Source organism: Coturnix japonica, chromosome 3, assembly GCF_001577835.2.
Source record: "Coturnix japonica isolate 7356 chromosome 3, Coturnix japonica 2.1, whole genome shotgun sequence".
Taxonomy (NCBI): Eukaryota; Metazoa; Chordata; class Aves; order Galliformes; family Phasianidae; genus Coturnix; species Coturnix japonica.
The window spans coordinates 20,196,266-20,217,181 of NC_029518.1; the positions used below are offsets into that span (position 1 = coordinate 20,196,266).

Genomic DNA, 20,916 nt, shown 5'->3' on the forward strand with positions numbered 1-20,916 from the left:
GTCTACAAGTTCTGGAGCTACGATCAAGAATAACTCAGTAAAACAAGAATATACATGATTATTTTATAAAACAGGACATTTATTTATCAGTTTATCAGACTGTCTTAGTAATTGAGGTTGATAGGAGCAACTAGTTCCAGTACCAACACCCAAATACCTGGTGAATTCATGATTTCACTTCTGTTTCTTCTGCTTGAGGTAGTGTATCCCAAACTGGCTCCTGGATGTGTTCAGGTATTTTCTCTATCTTAGTCTAGTACAGAAGGAAGGAAACGATTTATTATATCAACTAGTCAACATCTAACTGCTTTGCTTTATTTTGGTTTCAGATATTTATTGGATTAATAGTGCCACCTAGTGACGTTTTTCAGTAATACATCCTCCTTTTAATAGTAACACAAAATGGTCTTTACAACTACATGTGTATACTGACTTTCTAACAAATTCAGTAATTATTAGTACTTGCATCTGGATTTAATCTCACAGCAGTTAAGAACATGAGATGGGAACTTACCTTTTTTACTTCCATGGCAACCCCTTCAGGTAAGTTTCGTTCAACATACTCTAAGTACACTGCAGCGGTACTGCCCGTGAGGTGTTTTAACTAAAACAGAAGTCATGTGTTTTATTAATGAAGGATAATACTTCAAACAGAATATAGAAAAGGAGGAGTTTGCTCTGACTTCTCTAGTTTTTGCAGTGGGTCCAAGCATCTTACACTAGGCCAGCTCCCATAGAATTCACCACAGGCAGGTAAGCAGTATGTATCTTATGCAAGTACAAAGCAGCAACTTCATGCAGAACTGTATATACTGTGTGTTCATACGTATTGATTATGATAGAAATGATGGACCTTAATACTGCAAGTATCAGATCAAACTGTGTGTTATGCAAGAACTCTCAGATTTGCTATACCCCTCAACATTCAAACTGGATAGCAATCCCCCAACTCCAGAATTTTACCACGTTCTTGATTCTAGTTTCTCTTGGAAAGCAGAAGTTGTATTTATGGTCTGTGGGCAGCCATCGGCACTGCTCTACTGTCTGAGCACTGAGGGCAGAGACACATTTCACTAAGCACAACTATACCATAATAGACCCTAGAGGCCACAAAATGCCAGCAGTAAACTTCTTCTAAGAAAATCAACCACAGCTGCATTCTAGACCATATATATGTCTGCGTCACCAGCCACAGAGCGAGTGGTTTGTACACACTTCCTTTCTGGTATTTCTCCCCTTCCAGTTTTAGTTTGTCACATGATGCTGCACAGGGCAAAAGCATTCAAAATATGAAGCAAACTCATGGAGAAGAGAATGCTCAGTGACTAGCAATGACTGTAACTTACCTGCAGCATCTTCCCTTCCTTGAGAAAGTTCTTATCCCACAGATTAGAAATTGAGAGCATAAAATATATAAAGGTAACTCTGATACCTACCTTATTTTTAAATCATTCTTCCATATACTTGTCAAAATCAGCCTTATAGGCAGAAATTAGATGGACTGTACATTCAGAACAATTTCTGCTACATTTGATGTACCTACATCAGCTCTCTCTTACTATATTCCCAGCACTACCTAAATCAATATTTCTTCCTTTTACATCTTTCTTACCTCCAAACAGGTGTAATGTGTTCTCATTTCATACTGAACTCTGTGCTTCTTGTAAATGTGTACAGATTTTAACAGTGTAAGTCGTTCTATCGTCTTTGGAGGTCTGTGTCTGAACAAAGTAGAAAGAGAAAATGTTGTAATATTGAATTTTACATAAATGATGTTAATATAAATTATCTGAGATTACAGTGAAATCTGCTCTTATCTGACATTTAGAAGATCCACAAGGCAGTATGAAGTACTGGTACAGTTTAGCATTAACACTACAGCAGCACCGATGACTGTAACAAGAATATTCCTGGTGTCTTTCACGCAGTTACAATGCAATCCTACTATGGCAGCACTGCAAGTAGCACTGCTTCTGCTTTCTCATCCCCACACCACCATCTGGGAAGTGTCAGATTTATATTTTGAGAAAGAATGTCAGATTAAACTCATTTCTTCTACAAAAGGAAAATACTTGTAAGCGCGGAACTAGAGTTACAGCAGATGATGTAAGAAGCATCACATCGTGCTACAGATTGGTTACTTACACTTTTTCAACAGTTATGCCAAGTTCTTTAGCTGCCAGCACTGCAAAATACTCATAGCTGTCCAACACAGCTTTATCGTGGCCTTTAACTAAAAGGGACAGCCTCCGGTAGAGTATTTCTGGTTCATCTGAAATAGACACCTGTATTTTTTAAGAAAAGGCAAGTGTTACCACCCCATGTTCTCCTTTATTAACCCAGTCACTACGTATCTTCTTAGCCCATGTGCCCCATTTGTAAAAGAGGAAAAAAAATACACATGCACATCTCTCACTGCTCATTTGATATTTACCTGCAAGAGGATAACTGTATTAATCTCAATCAACAGTCCTTCATCTTACTGTCCCTGCTAAGTGTAAAGGGAAACCTGACTTCTGAATATTCAGGCAAAATTTCTCAATCAAGAATGCAAAGGGAACGCCAACTAAAAGGGCAACACTTGCAAAGGCAAGAAAAATAACTTCTTTTTAAAGCAAGTCTGGAGCAGCAATATGAGCATTTTAAATAGAAGTGTGAAAATACATGAAATTCTCAAGTTTTTCTTGGTTATCATTATGGTCAGGTACAAGAATTCTCACCTTCCTAAAGTAAAGCTATGTAAACACACCAGTCTTCTCCACACATATTATCCTTCCTATTTGCCCAGGTTAGAAGTCTATGAATCTCAAGTTACAATTTTATGACTGTTAGTTTGACCATTCATTTCTAATGGCCTGGGCCCACTGTTCATCTGAAAAACCCTGGTTTACTCCCGTGCAGTTCAGAGCAGTAACTCCAGCACACAGCAGACATATCAAAAAGGTTGAGTTTGTGTGGTGGTTGAACCTGGCAGGCAGCTCAGCACCACAAGTTGTTCACTCACTGCCCCCTCCCAGTGGGGAGGGAACTGAGGGGGAAAAAAAACAAACCAACAAAGTAGAACTTGTGGGTTGAGACAAAAACTATTTACTGCAACAGAAAAGAAAGAGGACAAAAACAATAGTAATGTAATACATAAATAAATAATATAAAGAAATATGTATCTGTGTATTCCTCTCTCACTCTATACGCATACACAAAGCAAGGGATGCACAGCACATCTGCTCACTACACACTGATCGATGCCCAGCCAGTCCCCAAGCAGCACCAGCCCCTCAGTCAATTCCTCCCACTTCCAAAGCATTTAGAAGCAGATGCCCTATGACACGGAATATCCCTTTGGATAGTTCAGGTCAGCTGCTCCTGCTCCTTCCCTGTACCCCTCAGTCCTCTCGCTGGCAGAGCAGTAGGAGAAGCTGAGATGCTGAAGCATCCATGGCTCTGTACAGTGCTGCTCAGCAGTAACTAAAACATAGATGTGTTATCAACATGGTTATTCTCCCAAAGCCAAAACAGAGACACAACAAAGGAGGAAAGAGACAAAGAGGTGACTGTGAGCTACAAGAATCCTGCTGAAAATACAGTCTCAAACAGCACTAATCTAAACTGTTTCTTACTCTAAGACCAATTTGACATTATCAAGACTTAAAAAAAAAAAATAAGCCAACGACCTGAAATAGAGGGATTTACTTCTTATCTCTTTTCTCTTTATAATTACAGTGGTATACACAATACCTTGTTCTATGAAACACTTACCAGAGGATTAGTCTTAGGCTCCTCTGTATGAACATGGGATCCAGAGAATCGTCCTCCCATCAAGTCAAAGTTTCTAGGTTTATGGTAAAGGAGAGAGCATAAAATAAACGTTAAAGTTGCACTTTCTGAGGGAGAGTGGGAGAAAAGCGGAAGGGAGGAGGGTCTTTTAAACTTACCGAAGGAAACATTGCTTTTGCATAACTCTGCTTGCATAGCTGGCAGGAAAAGATGATCCCTGTATAAAACAAATGGTCAAATTGCTTTTTTACTTCACTGGAAAGGAGCCAGTTAATAACACAGGTTTATCAAAGGTTACTCGTATGAGCAACAGAGCATAAGACACTGCTTGACATCCATCCGCCAAACTGAAAACCTCCTCCATGGGAAAACACAGGCAAACAGGAGCCAAATTTCACAGAGCAAATAGACAAACAACCATCAAACAAAAACAATCGAGAAATCCCACACATTAGGGAAATCATACAACAGTTTGCAGCTGTGATGAACCAGACACCCAAACAGCAATCACCAAGCAACTCTTTATTAGAAAATACATTCTGTGTGCTATCAGAGACCATTTTTATATACAGTAATGTTTTCTCTATAGTCCTACTTTGACGGTACAGTGAAACCTCCTTAGGTGAACATAAGTAGGACTTGATGCATGTGAGTGCACAGCACAGAACTTAGCGGATGACAAAGGGGAGATTACAGACTGGGCACTCATCGGGTAAGTAATACACTGCTATAAGAAGACCAAAAAAGTAACCAGGAATTCATCAGTGCTTTGTTTTTGTGCGTACACAGTCTCTGCTCTATAGTCTGTTGCTTTATCTACCTGTCCTTGGAGAATAGATTGCTTACTTGCAGGCAAAGATGCACACCCTTACAGCATGTACCATATCCTGTGCTTTAGCATGTGTAAGTTACAGTCCCCGTATAAAGAAAAACTCAACATGAAGCAGTAGAGTTCCACCCCACTTACCAAACTAAAGCCTTTACAGCACTGCATGATTGTGCGTATTATCCCAACTACCCGCAGCTCCCTTTTGTAACTAGAAGTACAACTATGCACCGAATATATAAAATTCTTGTAAATTAAAATTAAAGGTGTAAACCTGAATAAAACAATACTTGGAGTATCCCGTGTAACAAAGGTGGCATTCAGCATTAAAATGTTTTAGCAGCTTCTTTCATCCTCTGACTTAAATACTTGATGCCTTCTCACTAGTGGCTACCATAGGATGTAGAAAGGACAATCAAAGCGACACAGAATCCAGTTCCCTATTTGAAATACAACAACAACGAGCAGGACTGGCCCCAAGGAAACACTCCCCACCTGACACAGCCTCCTCCACAAGCACCGCGCCGCCATCTTGCCTCCAGCCAGAACAGCGCGACCAGGAAGCACAGAGCGGCCTCTTCACCATCACCTTCCGCTCCCCGCTGTCCCGGTCACGGAGAAGCTCCCCCTGCCGGTATGGCGGAGCCAAGGCCCCGTGAGGCGCAGCACTGCGGCACCGGCGGGCAGGGCCACACCGCCCGTATGGCGCCCACAGCCCGTATGGCGCCCACGGCCGGGCTGATGGGTTTGAGAGCTCCTGCTCGGCGGCCCCTCAGAGCCGGGATGCCCGCAAATGTGCTGCTGTCTGTCACACGAGTTCCCTGCTGACAGCAGGACCTGAAACCAGCACAGATCACAGGCTGCATCAAACGCATCGAGAGTTTTATTTCGTTACTTCCTCTGCCGCCTAAAAGTAACAGTCTGCTTTTTTTTTGCTTTTTTTTTTTTTTTGGTGTTTTACACTAAAGCACCTAAAATATGTACAACCATCTTCTAATAAAATAACAGTTAAATACTGAAAATAAGATTTTTTTTTTTTTTTTCTCTCATAAAATATGCTTTCTGTATGTACACGTTTGTAGCAAAGAGGACCGAGTTGAACAGTGAACAGTTTACCATCATCAACCATCAGTAAGAAAACAACTTGTCTGAAACAAAACCATCCCACAGATGTACAAAGAGTAGAGCAGCTGTGTAACATCAGCCAGTGCCACACTCGGGTTAGTCCATGTCGGGTGCCTGAACGTTGTACCATGTAAGGAATTGCTTCTTTCCTCTTTGTGATTGGTTTCTTTGGTTGTTGTCGGACGATCATCTTGGCTGTACAGCACAACGGCACCACATCGGTATGACAGAACCAGGCATATATACACATGTATTTATATATCCATACCAGACCAGGTGTACCTGCCCAAGTGTTGCTAGAGAGGTTTCACTGTAGATTCTTTAGCACAGAGCTGCTCTTCAGAATGGAGCCCGCAAGTTCCCACTGTACTTCACTCCGTTCTTCAAGAACTCTCACCGACTTCTATGCCAATTTTGGTTACACACAGCTTTCTTCCCACCACCAAGACAGGAACCTGAAAACGTTTCCATATTGCCAGGGTAGCAGCCTTTCTCAGAAAGGTCCTTGAAATTCAAAATGATACAGGCTTGGAAGAGAAAGCAGGCTGTACTGCATCACCAGTTGTGCCATAGGCCCCCAGAAGCCAACCCAAGACACAGCTCACAAGAGCTCCCGCTTTGCAAACACGACAACTTGGGCAGACTACAAGATCTACCACTGGGATTTATCTGGGAGCATACAGCTGAGCACTCAGCCAGCTGAACCTGGGTTGCATGAGCCCTGTGAAAGTGATGTGTCGCAGCACGGACAGAATTGTTCGGGAGTGTGCTGAGGGATAGTCCAGGAAAGAAAAGAATGCTGGTGCCTCATCTCCTAAAACACACAGGCACAGCGATTGAGAACATCATCCATTCTGTAGCAATGGGAGCAAAATCCCACCCTCTGGTCAAAACTAAAAAGTCTCTGAACCCCCAAGATTACCAGAACAAACCACATAGACCGGAACTTCACTAAACTAAAACTGAGAAGTGACTGCCATTCTTCTAAAGGGTCATTCTTCACAATCAGAACATTTGATGTGAAGTAAAAACTTCAGGCCATTTGGATTTGCGTATTTGGCTTTGACAGAGAAGTCACGTCTCTGCTAGTGAGTCCCACTGGTTTTGTAATCGTGGTCCAGTACTCCTATACAAAGGTACTGTGGTTTACCCTCATTTTGCATAGTTACACAAAAAAGACAAGACAGTAGAAAACAAAATCCTCCATCTCTCAGACTCTGCTTAAAATGCTAAAAATGCAGCAAAAAAAAAGACAAACAAAATAGAAGAAAGCAAAACCCCACCCAGCAAAAAACTGGAAGATCTGAAGTCAGTCTTACAAAATAGTTTATAAAATTAGCAACACTACTCCACTGTGCAAGATTCACAAGAAAATCAGTGCTACTACCTGTGGAAGTTCAGAAATCAGTGCTCTTGTTCTGCAGTTAAAGGTCCACTCAATCCAACTCAGTTTCTTCCCGTGGTTCCAGATTTTCTAAAGATTTTGTATGGCACAATTATTTTATTGAAGTAGAAAAGCAAATGTATATAAGTGAATTTAGATATCAGGCAGGTAGATCTGAGCCTGAAGGAGGAGAAACAGTAATTAAACAGTGACGTCATATCTCCTTTGGAGTATGTTTTACGAAGTAAACAACACTGAATTTGATGTAACGAGGAAGACTGAAAATGGCACAAGAACAACATTTCATATGTAAGAATAATAACTAACATATGCTGAAGGCATATACTCCATCAATCTGTGTTCCACAGGAAAGAATGTCTCCCTGTTTTTGTCTATTAGGAGAGTAGGCTCCTGCATTGCTCAAAAATATGTTCCTAAAATCACTGACATGGCTATTCAACAGCGTGATTTATTGTCACATCAAAATATATTTCCAGTGCAATCTGATTGCCGAGGCAGTGCTCTTGATTCAGTGTTCCCATGAGTTGATGTGAACCACAGCACAATCATCTTTCTTCAATCCTTGAATTAGGTCATTTTAAAATCAGCAGATCAAAGCCTTGTTAGAAATGAAGCTCTAAAATGTACAGTGTAACCAAAGCTTTTATGAACTGCCTAACGTATATGCATTAAGGCAAGACAGAACTGAAAAAGTACTGATACTAAAGACGATACAGTCACTCCTGAATTTATTTCAGTTAAAGCAATGATGTTTGGTTTTTTTTCTCTACTTCCCTTAAAATGACAGCACAAAGAAAAAGAACATAATCACCTCCTTAATAAAGATGACATTTAGTTTCTAGAAGATGCTGGAAGTGATCCAGTGCAGGCAGAAAATAAAATAAAAAAAAATAAAAAATCCATCAGAAATGTGTGAAAATATCCTTGTAAGTGGGTAAAGTGAAACCTGGAATTGCTTAAGACTAAAGATCCTGCAGAGGGAAATGACAGCAGAACCGTGAACTTCTCCCATTAGCGGCCTTGGAAGATACCAGAAAATAAGCCCAGATAAAACACCTTATAAGAATATTTGTACCAAGTATTTATTTCCCCACCCCACCCCCCCACCAGAAACACAAATTAATAAAAAAAGGGAAAAAAAGCATATTTCTTTTCTGGACCTGGATAAAAGAATTCTCATTTTTCATCAGGTAGTTTACAATCAATGGGGAATAAAGGAACAGTCCAGGTTCCCTGACTGATGCGTTCAGGGTGTGCTCAGTAGCTGTCTTTATCAAACAACTTTATTTACAACTCAGCATCATCCTGCAGTAGATCTGCATCTTCGTCATCCAATAAAAGGTCAGCATCCATGACTTCATTCTCTTCCATGACGCCGCCTAACTCCTGAACAACATCGTCGTCAATGTCACCGACATTTCCAACATGTTTAACCAAACTCATGTGATCCAGAGGGATCAAACTATGCCCAGCTGGCCCAGTAGTTCTCACAATTGTGGCTGCCATTTCTGCCGCCACTGCAGCTTTCTGAGCCTTCTGCCTTTGCTGTTCTTCTTGTCTGTGTGTCTTCATATGAGCATTGCGGCTTTTGATTTTGAAAAACACTCTATAATTTTAAAGAAAAAAAGAAGCAGATAAAAGTACATTGCATTTGATGAAGGGAGCCAAAAAACACTCAACAACCTATCAGTACATTTGCCTCCTTGTCCTGAAATAGAAGTCTGCAATGCCATGGTGAGAATTTCAGGGACAGACTACCAGATTTGTACATCCTGTCAGCATCAAAATGGCCTACTCTGACTCTGCTGAAGCTATTTTGCAGTTCCCACAATTGCTTCAGTATTTATGCACATCCTAATTCTGCCTGAGCTCAGTTTCACTACATTCTTACACAAAAGGCAGAAAGTGAAGGAATCTCACGTTAGATGGATAAACTCAAGCAAAGAAATAGAGTAAGTTACCCACGCCCATGCCATGCAAGTCTGTAATGAAGCAGGAAACTGGAGCGTCACATGCAGGAACTCTAATAGAGAAGTAAATTCAGGAATATTAGATGAAGGGAAGCATCCAAATTGTCATGCAAACCTCCAAACTGTCATGCAAAACCTCTGAAAACTTTGGTCAGAGAACATGACGCCTTATGGGGAAACTGCTCTTTCAAGACCATGAGACCACAATAAATGGTTTGTTGCAATGCTATTTGTTTGAAATATAAGTAGGCAGACATGGTGCAGTACTGCAGACAGTTCCGTTCACTTACCTGCCACATTCCTTACAAGGAAAAATTGTTGTTGGGTCAGTCTCGCCACTAGTTGTGCTGTGGGCAGGTGAACTCTTGATGGAGCAGTACCCGCTCTGTGTACCAGATTTCTGCTTAGTGCCTGCAATGGTGCATCGTGGCTTTGTCACCTGGTTTGTACCTCCATGAATGCGAGCGTGGCCATTTAGTGCTTGCCGGGAACTGAACACCTGATGGAGAGCAGAGTGGAGAGAATTAAAAGTAAAAATCAAGAAAGACTGCAAAAAACAATTGTACATGTCAGATATGCACACAAAAAATGTTCCCGTTCAAATGTTGGTTGCTTTCAGCTATTTCCCATTAGAATTAAACTAACTTAGTCATAATAATAGAAAAACAGCGAGCTATCTTACTATTATAGTTGTTTAATAAAAAGGTAATCAGGGCTGTCATTATATAGCATTTCTCATCCCTACATCATGCAATTCTACGTACAGATCTGCATACTGCCTGTATTGAATGATAAGGGATTTCAAAGCAGACAAAATCATTTGTCTGAAGATATTCAGGAGGTATCACTGGCCAGGAATATCCTAAACATCTGATTTCCAAAAGTCACTATATGGTAAGATATGAAGCCCCTGCTATTATTTGAAGACATCAAACACACGTACAGCACCACAGTTTGGCATTTCACAGATGAAAGAGGATGAAGAAAGTGAAAGACTCTGAAGGGTAGGTAGGTCTATAGGTCCAACAAGAGGGATAGCTGGTGGGTCAGGAGACTTCTGCATTTCCCTTTCTTCCTTTCTGTCTTCTTCAATCTCCTCATCTTCCTCTAACACTTCCTCTTCTCCACTTGTCTGAAATAGATGGAGCATTTAAGAAATACTAGGAATATGGCGAAGTACAGACACTAGTGGATAGCAGTACATAGCCAAGTCTGCTTCCGGGGTTCAGTTTTTCCCCATCCTGGCTGAAATTCTGGTCTTGCTGGAGCTACCACAACTTCACAGATAACTTACAGGTAATGAAGCTTCACTGCAGCACTCAAAATACCCTCCTATTATAGTAGATTGCTCTGTTCCAGAAGCCTACAGACACCAAGGTGCAATACTCCAGCCCACATTTTTAGGATGGTGAAACTGTCAAATTAAATGATTTACCTTAAAAAATAATAATAAAAAAATCAAACATGCCTCTTAAGAATGCTTGGAGTACCTGCAATTCAGACCCCGCACACTATGAATTCATGGCCAGTCTGTATAAATGCTAGATTTATCACAGTGTCTGAGCACTTCTCAGGCATGTGTGTTCACACATGCATACACAGAGGACTGATCTATAGATGGCTATCTATGTAACTGGTAGCAAAGCAGTAATAGTTGAACTAGAGTTAGACAATGCACTGCTCGAAATACTTCTATCCCACTACAGTCCAGAAATACAAAACCTCGGTGTAGATGAGTTACCAGAATGTTCATACAGAATATAATTTAGAATTATGAAACAACAGAGGTCAGAAGAGACCTATGTCACCTAGCTCAACTTCCTGCCCAAAACCAAGATAAATGTCAAAATTATCAAGTGTTACATTGATATGATTTCTTCTAGACTCACCATGCATTCCTCTCTTTTCTTCTCTAAACGCGTTCTGTGTTTCCGCCCCCAGCGCAGGATTTTCTTCCAGGTATAGTAGTATTCCACGCACTGTGCAACTGTCTTAGACTTAACCTGTAGTTAAGTAATTGCAGAAATAGTTCAATCTCAAGTTTTCATTTTAATTCAACACAACCTTAACATACTTCAAGAGGAAGCTTTTACGTACCAAACATTCAAATGGAGAAACAAAGGCAATTCAAATACAACAAAAATACATATGCAGAATTATTTTTTTTTACTTTTTGTTTTGCAGTCAAATTTGTGTTGACTGTTTCAGCTCCAGTACATTTCCCCATAATTCTCTAGACTCCAGATGGATAATGACCGAGGATGTTCACTTATAGCTCACAAGTACAATATCTCAGAGGATTAAGATTTGATTTTCAGAACCCCAAGTGCTTTCCAACATCTTAGCCAACAACCAGGGTACTTAATTCTGCCCTGTGACACACACACTTTGTCCTTTTCTCTTTGTGACACAACACGAAAATGAAGCTCCAACACAATCTCACTTTAAGAACACGTTTCAACCCTATGGGGTGCAAGGCGCAACACCTGTGACATGGGTAGCTGTTAATGAACTGCTGAAGAACACAAAGGCATTAGTTGGTCACCTTGTGTATCCCACACTCACAACACCATGACTTGGATTTCAGATGTGCCAGCTTTTACATATAATAATAAGAGGAACAGATTATTTGTATCTTTTCACTGGTGCTGCAGTGGCATAAAGAAATACATCAAATGGAAAACACCACTCCTTATAGCATCCTTCTATCTGCTACTGGTTCTATGCCTGCAATAAACTGGTCTGTCACTGGAGGGAAAGTGAAGGAAATGGAATGCGGCAAATGGAAAAAAAGAGTTGGTAGGACAGAAACCACCTTACCATTTTCTGTACAAATATAAAATCTTTGCTGTAGGTGGACAACGCCTCTTTGAACAGCCTCCTTTCTTGATGTGTCCATTTGTCAGAGCCTTAAAAAGACAACACACAGAGTGAATTAATTAAAAGCAATAAAAACCTACCACCTTTATGTTGATGCAACACCAAAAGTGGGAAACCTCAAGCACATGCTTGTGACTGCTGCTACCCAAATGCAAGTATGGCTGTACTGACTCAGACTTCAAGTCCACCTAACCAGCACTCTGTCTCCAGCAGCAGTCACAGGCAGTTACCAAGGAAACAGTAAAATCAGGGCAAGCAAATACAACGCCTCTCCCTAACTTCTCCTACCCTCTGACCACTTGCAGTTCAGGGGATTTCTTTAATCTGTTGCGATGTGATTATTTCGTAACCATCCTTCTAAGTGCTGATGCAATCTTCTTTCCAATTAATTAGGTCTCTTGCCACCACAATATCCTTTAACTATGTTTTGCAGATGAGTAGACCTTCTGCACGAAGAAACCACCTCCTTTTCTTTGATTCCTGGCTCCCAAGTAGCTTCACTGGATGACCACTTGTTCTTCTAGTTGAAGAGAAAACGAACCCATTCTTTACCTTCACCTCCATGCTATTTGGGATTGCATTTCGCTTCTGGCACTTCATTTTTTTCCTCCTCCCCAGACTAATATGCCCAAGTCACTTCTACACTGCTGGTCATGACTGCCGTCCCTCTGTGAACACTTTTCAGTACTAAAACATTCCTTTAGAGATGCAGGGACCAGAAAGGTAGATAATACTCAATCTGCAGACTTGCACGGTGGCATCACCATGTTCTCTAGTTTCTTAGCATTTAACTTGTGAGGGTTTTTTTTCCTTTAAGCTGCTGCAAAATACAAAGCTGATGTTTTCATAGAACTACCATCATAATCCCAAGGTTTCTTTCTAATGGGCAAATATCACCACAGAGCTCATCATTTTAGATACAATGCTTGTACTGCCTATTCCTACATACACCACTTTATCTTCAGCTACACAGAAGTCCATCTATTGTTTAATTCTCCAGACACTAACTCTCTAAAAATCCTTCCCTTTGCAGCGTTTCACTTGTATGGCTTGAGGTAAGACACAAATCCTTCGTGATTGAAGCCTCAAGTAGAAGGAGAGGGTACAGCAGTATGAAAATCATGCAAAGTGTTTCCTGATCAGTTAGTAGAAGCTGTATATAAAGCTTTCAAATATTATTATTCTATTTGCTTCACCAGCCTAACTGCCCATGAAAATGCAAAACCAACATTTAAATAGAAATGAATGTGTGCTTCCTCAGTATTGGTCAAACAGAAGGAACACGGAATTGCTCTACTGCATCAAATACCAGTGTCTTGATTGTAAGAGTAGGTATCGCATACATTAAAAGAAGAATATACACGAAGCCATGTAGCAGATGCCTTTGAAATGACTCCGTGAAGATTCTACTACAGTCTGTCTGAGAGTATGTGGAACTTTCATCATTAAAAGAAATCCCAAATATTCCTGTCAGTGTTACCATTCTCCACACATACACCTGCCTCTGCATTGAACTCAATTAACTTGGGCTTGCCACTATGTGTGATATTCAACCACATAAGTCTCGTAATATATACATTTTTTTATTAACTGCAAATGTTTTGTTTTTCGATGTCAATTCCCAGACCCAGAAGCCTATAGAGAGTATCTCACCACTGTTATATACTGAAAACTACAAAATTAACTTTTCTGCAGCCTGTTTTCTGTACGCTTTTCCAGTACTGGCTATAAGCATGCATTAGCTATTTCCACAGAGATTTACAGCAAAGTTCTCGGTCTAAGTGTCAGAAAAAGACACTGGCTTCGAGTAGCAAATTTTATTTATTCTGTTATCACCCAAAGATCTTTCTGCTGACACACTGCCCTGCTGCCTTTCCCTTCCTGAACCAGCGTTGTTCCCTTTCTACACCACCTGCCAGTCATTTGCTTTTGCCCTCCCTTTGAGGTGTAAATGCACAGATTCAGTCCAGAAACCTACTCTACTCTGCTGAAATAACATTTTAAAAGGCTTGACAACTGCCAAGGATAGATTTTAGTTCTCAGCAAACATCTCCAGTTCACTCCCGAAATAATAATAATAATAATAATAATGATAAAAATCACTTCTTTGAACTAATTCTATTGTACAACTATGGAGAACTCAGGCCTTGCAGATTTTCCCCAGTAGCTATGGTATTAGCAGAGACCCTTATAAGATTATGAGGGTTAATTGGAAGTAACCTAATTAATAGAATAAATCCTGCATTAGGAAAAGAAACAGAAGAAAAGCTGTTTTTAACTCTGGTTGCTGGGAAACCGTTTTTGCTCTTGTTAGCTTGAGGGAGACATACAGAACGCGTATAGAGAAATCTGCAATGCAGCAAGAAAGAATTTTGGACTTAGGAATACAGATCAAATTTTAAAGACGGTCTTTAGGCTTAAACATTTACTATACATTTCTGTATATGTATAGTATGAAATATGAAATTACTGTTTTTGCTCTGATCAACTCACAAAAATATCTTTTAAGGATTTGGAGGCTTTTGGCCCAATCTGTGGGTTTCAAGGGAACTACACCTCTACTCAGGGAGATCCCCTTAAGAGGCTGCTCAAATTTATTACATTCAGCATATGTTGGGTCTGATCCACACACTACAGCATCTATCAGAAGGTTTCAGACTGCCTGAAGCACCCTACTTCAGAGACCAGCTTTCCTGCCATTCTAACTGCAGGAGAACTTCAGACCTGAGAAATTCCACTGCTCCAATGAAAAACAAATCAAGCATCTGAACAAGCACCCCTCTTATATTGGGCATGTGCTCCCTCTCTCTTTCCTAATGCACCATCCAGACAAATCATAGAATCATGGAACAGAAGAATGGTTTGAGTTGGAAGAGATCTTAAAGCTCATACACTTCCAAGCCCCATCCCCAGCTTAGGCTGCCCAGGGTCCCATCCAACCTGGGGCCAAGGATGGAGCATCGCAATTTCTCTGGGCAATCTGTTCCTCACCACCCTATATGTAAAAAATGTCCTCCTAGTATCTACTCTAGATCTTCCCTCTCCGTTTACAACCATTCCCCTTTATCCTATAACTATCAGACCAAGAAAACAGTTGGTCTCCCTCGTGTTTACAGATTTCCTTTAAGTTCAGGAAAGCCGCCATGAGGTCTCCCCAAAGCCTTCTCTTCTCCAGCAGACAGCAAAGGATTAGGATGAAGAGATTAGTGTGTTCTTCTGAGCAGCCCTCAGTCAACATGCCCCACTACCTGGGTGAACAGAAAGGTCTGAAGTTTTACAACTTCCTCTCACAAACCAACAGGTTTCAAGGACAAGCCATCACTTGCATCCTTGTCTGAGGGCAATGCTGAGTCTGGATATTTACTGTCTGTGGTATCAGTTGATTCTCAAAGAGTTCACTGTCATGCTCCATTGTGGCCTACTCCACCTTAAATTGTTGCTGTTCCTGATAGCTGTTACCTCTGAACACAGAGCAGGAAGCCCAAAGAGTTAACTGAAACAAATACCACTTGAAGTTATATTAAAATATTCAAACATTAGATTTTGAGAAATTCCCATATGCCTCGAGTGGCTGCTTATCAGCCACAAAGACTATAATTCAAGAGCTACACGGTGCTAGAACATAGCTGTCAATGTAAGCTGCAATCACATGCTGCATTCAAGAGCATTATTAAGTAATGCTTTGTCTTGTTATTTTCTGTTGCTTAAATCCACACTACTGAGATTTTGTTGGGCTGTAATATGCAGACAATTACTTTTCCTCCTTAAAAAGCAGAGTTACTCTAATGTCCACAGGTCTCAGTGCTAGGTATAAATATTAGCATTTTCCCATACGAAAGATGAAATAAAACATTTCCTAGCTCCTCCCAGCCTCACAATAATACACTTATTAAAAATTTGCTTCAGCAAAGGCTATTGCTCCTCTGCCACACAAGCAGAAATTTCTCATCTGCTGAGCCAATTGAGCTTCTTGCTGATGATGAGGCTGCTGGGATCTCTATTCATCTCCCTGATTTCTTCCCCTGAACCACCTCACATATGCTTTGGTGTTACTTCTTCAGACAAGAGCCCCCAGGAGCCCTAGTTACAGCTCCTGGCTGACATCCTCCTCCATCCAGCCCCATATCCATCCTTTGGACTGCAATGGAGCTGAGTTCAAAGGCACAAGGCATCTCCCTCCTCTAAGAATCAAATCAGATCTTCACCCTCATTCACTCTTCTGATTAGACACCACCAGACACATTTCTGTTCTTGTCTGAGGTCCCGGCCAGGAGTTCATTACAAAAGAATCCTTCTTACCTAGAAATCTCTGCAGTGAGCTGCTACAGTCAGCAAGTAACTTGATTCTACACTTAAGTGACACAATGAGTATAATTGTAAATGAGTATATGACCCTGAACATTGCAATTGTCTGACAGACTACCAGAAGATTCTTGGCTTACCTCCACCAGGTCCTAAACTGGAGATAAAGTCTTAAGTCCCTTATGTAAAGGAATGTGTCAAAGTAGTTGTTAGGCACTACACAGCCTTGAGCAATAATGTGGTCTTCTGCAGAGGAGGGACATTTGCTACCTTGAGCAATGTTTAGGTGATGATAACATCACTCTGTGTATTTCACAGAGCACTTCCGCTCCATAACCAAAATGAGATTCTTGCTGTGTTTGTTAAAGTTGACACCGTTTCAAATCCGTTTCTTTTAGGCTAGATCCTTGCAAAAAGAGGCTTTGCATTCAGCCCTAAGACACAAGAGAGCTATAGCACTGTCTCTTTCGATGGATGCTCATGATTATCACGTTCACTTATCATACCACCACATCAGAAGAAAAAGGCATTACAGCAGACATTTCCACAGCAGAGCAGGAAAGCCTTACTGCTTCTATCTCAATGATCTATGAATAGTAGCACTTTTGAAAGAAGATCAACATATTAAATTTTAGTTAAAAGAAAAATAAATACCCAAGGCAGTTTTAAATCTGCAGAACCCTACATAGAAACATAAACACGAGGTTTCTGTACATTATTAGTCAGGCAAAACTGTCAAATATGTAAACAAAAGGCTCTGGAAGTACCAGTAAGCACTGTCCATATCACCCTCTATTAGAGGCTGCCATCCCAGCAGCAGACAGCAGAGAGTGCAGCGGGATCCCACACACCAGCCTGGGATGCCAGCCTTGGACTCTGGATACAGAGCAGATACGAAGATCGCAAGGACACGTACCAGCATAGTGGTAATTTGCCAAAGGATGACACTTCAATCTCACTGGCTTCCTCAACAGCAGCTTCTCAAGAGTAACCTAAATGAATAAGCAAAGGAAAAAAAAAAAAAAAAGCATTAGCAAATGCAGTCAGTTGCTGCATACATTTGTATTTAGAAGTCTGTTTGGAGGGATAATATGAAATCAGTTTGTCTTTTTTGTTTGTTTGTTTTGTCATAAAAAATCACAACAAATTATTCCAAACCCCATTAAGTCTGTAGGCCATGTAAGAGCAACTAGTGCACACTTGTCTATCCTTAATTAGCACAAATGTGGCTATCAACAACTTCCAGCAATTCTCTCCCTTCTCTTTGCCACAAATCAATGTGATTATAGTGTTAAATTTTATAGTACTAATACTAATATTTAACGGATGATTTGGTAACTTTTTTTTTTAAAAACATCTACTTATGTCACCATCTGCTAAGAACAACACCAAAATAATTAATTCTAATTCAGATCATGAAGGAAGATGACTTGGGGGATTCCTGATTTTTATCCCTGACAATGCATACCACCATACAGTAAGCTTCAGTTTCTGACCGTCACCTGTCTCAGAGCCCTCAGTTACATATAATGGAGCCTGAGGAAACTGAGATGTGAGCTAAAGAACACTGTTCTTTAGCCAGTCCTGCCAGATTCATTGAAGCCCTGTGTTCTGTTGTATTTTGTTTTAAATTGGCTTTCCAGAATCTGGGGCAAGGCCTGAACGCTGGGCAAAATGGAAGTTTAGCCTTAGTAATGTTCCCATCGCAAAGCTAATGCAAATATTTGAAATACATTATTTATATGAGAACTGTATGCAATTACCTTGCAGTTCTGAGCAAATAAGTAGATGTGATTGCTGCTACAAAAACACGGAGTTTTTGTAAGGGCTAAAAGAAGACTAAGCTTTCTGTGACCAAATACAAAGCTTGTGAAATATCAGGTCTGGAGAAATCACTGGGAGACATTCAAAGCCCCAAGGCTATAAACTAAGTAATCTTATCTATCTGAAATATACAGTAAGCCTTCAGAGAGGCAGTGCTTTGAAATTTAAATTTATTAAAGAATAAAAGGGAAAAGTCATTCCCCAAAAATGTTACAGGATGTTTAAAGCATCACTGCTAATCAATCAGAAATCTCTTTTTTATATAACCGTATCTAAATCCATTTAATAAGGCATGCTAACTTATCTGCAAAGAGGAGCATCTCTCCCTTTTCAGCTTATCTTACCATAATATCTCCTTTCGCCTCAAAGAGAGAGTGCAAAGCATATTCTGAGTTAGTTCCTCCACCAGGTAACACGCTGGAACAGCTCATATTTAAGAGGTCTTCCACTGTCAGAAACAAGTCCACATGTTATTGCCAATGCAGTACCTGTCAGTTAACCTGAGACAAGGATCCTGCAATGTCACTCACAGACAATGTAGTTCAGGGCAGCAGCTTTCATATTCTCCCTCCCCAGCAACTATGTCCTGGTTTCAGGATCACTCTCTGAAGAGAGGATATGCCTGGATTTACAGAGTGCACCCCTGGGGTGTGATGGGGTATTACAGAGCTAGGGGCAGAGTTCTGGCTGCGAGCAGTGGCTTGCATAGGCATATATGGTCAGTGATGCTGTTGCACCATGAAGACTCCAAGCAGGGCATAGACAGAGAAATGTACTGCACTAAAAGCAGGAACAAACTCTGCTCAGGTCTAGAAGGAGTCACTGAGACAATCTGATTTTATCCATGTTATGGTCACAGGACAAACCCAGGAGCCACCTCTCATCTGTGATCTCTGCCCTTTTGAAGCAGTTCATTGCCCAAAAACCTCAGCAATGACCTTTGCCTGTTGGCTACCAGAGAACACTTCATCTGCAATTCACTTTAAAGGCCTATGTTATTCTGAATCTGTAGTATGTAGCTCTGGTCTGTGCTCTCAGTAATTAATGTTCTCTAAAATGTTTCGTACAGTATATAAATGAAAAATCAATGGGAATTTCTTCAGAAGGCACAAGCTGATGTATGAGCTTCTAAACCAGCAAGTCATTGTACCTCTTTGTTGGAAGACTTTGTTCTCCAGTTCTGGCCATGGTTTCCAAACCAGAGTAGCCTTGTGCACATCTTTCTCCATTAGCAATTTGTCCTGCAGCTCAGGAATATCAGCCTGGAACCTGGACCCAATATTAATTCGTCTGTAATAACAAACAAGCAAATAAGTATTCAACTATGCAATATGCAGGAAAAACTGAAGTTGCATTAGTGTTCATTTTGTTCCCCCCAAAACAACTTTTATTATACTGGAGTGGCAGGAAATTGTGCCAGATTGCTTTATGAAATGCTTTACTCTCAATAGGATAAGTATTTTGAGTATTAGAGAGAATTGATCTCTTGGGAGGAAACTAAAATTTCAGTGCGTGATTTAAACTATAAGACATCATACCTTACAGATAACCTGAGCAAGCTTATGCACATACTGCCTAGCAAAAAAGCTAGATGCAGGAAACACTTTCTGTTCCACACAAAAGAGCAGAAAGATGTTACTGCCAGGAGGGCAACCTTGTTCAGACTGCCCCAAGGAACCCACCAGACAACATCTTCCTCCAAAGCTCCAGAGGCAACACATATATAAAAGCAAAAGGAGAGGAGCAGCACATGTTTTTGTGACCCTTTCCTTGGACATTATCAAGTCTTCCACTTTCAGCAGCTCCAACTAAGCCTCTCCTAGCATTATAGAACCAGGACACCCATGTCTTCCACAAGCACTGCTCCATCATGCAGTAGTACCCTTAAACACATCCAGTCCAACTCTACTTGCTCGATCCAAAATAATTCATGCACAAATCCTAGGCTGAAGCTATTCTACAGAAACAAAGACAAAAGAAATAATGTTTTTCTCACGGTTCAACAGTCTGTTCACCAGGCCCAGGTGTCACTGGAATTACACTTCCATCAATGCTATCTGAAACAGAAAAGGATTTCTGAGTTTACAAAGTATTTTGGTAACCACTGTATCCCTGCTGATTCTCCACCTCCCAGGCTACATTGCCACATTCCTACTAACATCCTGCAGAAATCAGACATCAGGGTACATATGAGACAGTCAGCAGCACCTGGGATATGTTTGGCTCAAAAGTATCTTGTTCATGCATAATCAGGTACATTTCTCGTGTAATAGAGCAATCAGGCACAATACGTGGGATTAAGAAACAGCTGGGAGGTTAAAACAAGTTCAATTTAAAGGTCACAGCATCAGTAACAACCAAAAGTTTTCTGTGTTTTGCTGGTCTGCACTAGTCAGGGAAGTAAAACAGCTGAATACAAAGAACACATACAATATTTTAGGTACCTTAAAGCAATCCTTATTTTGGTATCTGGACCTGTAATTGCATATACAGAAATCAGCCATACGCACTTCTCTTTGAAAGAAAACTTTAGCTCTTTTTTCCTGTTTCTATCTGAAAATAGGTGGTTTTCTGTCAGTACGCTATAAGTTTACATGGCTATGCAACTGTAATATCTGTAAGGCCCCCCTGCAATGCCTTACCCTTGCCTCTGACAGTATCCATCAACATCACATCTTTGTTATACCTTCAGTACCCCCACCCCCCCAAAAAACCAACCCTGCAGTCAGGAGTTTCCATTTGGCTTCAGTTTTTTTAGGAAACTATCAACTAGATTTTAACGACATCATGAGAACATAAAAGATTTGCAC

General features: G+C 40.6%; 2 protein-coding genes across 4 annotated transcripts in view; both read right to left on the reverse strand.

Annotated features, from left to right (window-relative positions):
- Nucleotides 1-58: 58 nt before the first annotated feature.
- On the reverse strand, nt 59-5,227 carry MRPS10 (mitochondrial ribosomal protein S10). Its single transcript, XM_015857371.2, has 7 exons — nt 5,096-5,227; nt 3,933-3,991; nt 3,757-3,829; nt 2,146-2,285; nt 1,613-1,721; nt 515-604; nt 59-253 (listed from the first exon to the last, which is right to left on the reverse strand). The coding sequence occupies exons 1-7, from the start codon at nt 5,129-5,131 to the stop codon at nt 167-169; spliced, it is 594 nt and encodes a 197-aa protein (XP_015712857.1). The 5' UTR covers nt 5,132-5,227; the 3' UTR covers nt 59-166.
- Nucleotides 5,228-5,465: 238 nt separating this feature from the next.
- Nucleotides 5,466-20,916, reverse strand: part of TRERF1 (transcriptional regulating factor 1) — a 99,108-nt gene continuing 83,657 nt past the window's right edge. For 2 of the 3 annotated variants that reach the window (XM_015857358.2, XM_015857362.2), the window contains 9 exons: nt 20,103-20,163; nt 19,257-19,396; nt 18,451-18,554; nt 17,199-17,274; nt 11,921-12,009; nt 10,990-11,103; nt 10,044-10,232; nt 9,391-9,599; nt 5,537-8,736 (listed from right to left, as the gene is read on the reverse strand). In XM_015857358.2, the coding sequence (XP_015712844.1) occupies nt 8,418-8,736; nt 9,391-9,599; nt 10,044-10,232; nt 10,990-11,103; nt 11,921-12,009; nt 17,199-17,274; nt 18,451-18,554; nt 19,257-19,396; nt 20,103-20,163 (1,301 nt within the window). In that variant the 3' untranslated portion in view covers nt 5,537-8,417. Of the gene's footprint in view, nt 8,737-9,390; nt 9,600-10,043; nt 10,233-10,989; nt 11,104-11,920; nt 12,010-17,198; nt 17,275-18,450; nt 18,555-19,256; nt 19,397-20,102; nt 20,164-20,916 lie in introns of all 3 variants that reach the window. The other variant, XM_015857359.2, reaches the window with a different exon arrangement.

What these genes read in the sequence shown, in the direction of transcription:
- MRPS10 (XM_015857371.2), bottom strand. Translation starts at nt 5,131, where the DNA reads ATGGCGGCGCGGTGCTTGTGGAGGAGGCTGTGTCAG. An exon ending in TGTGGAGGAGGCTGTGTCAG is followed by an intron (nt 3,992 to 5,095) that starts GTGGGGAGTGTT and finishes TGTTTTATACAG; the next exon opens with GGATCATCTTTTCCTGCCAG. An exon ending in CACATTACACCTGTTTGGAG is followed by an intron (nt 605 to 1,612) that starts GTAAGAAAGATG and finishes CTTCTGTTTTAG; the next exon opens with TTAAAACACCTCACGGGCAG.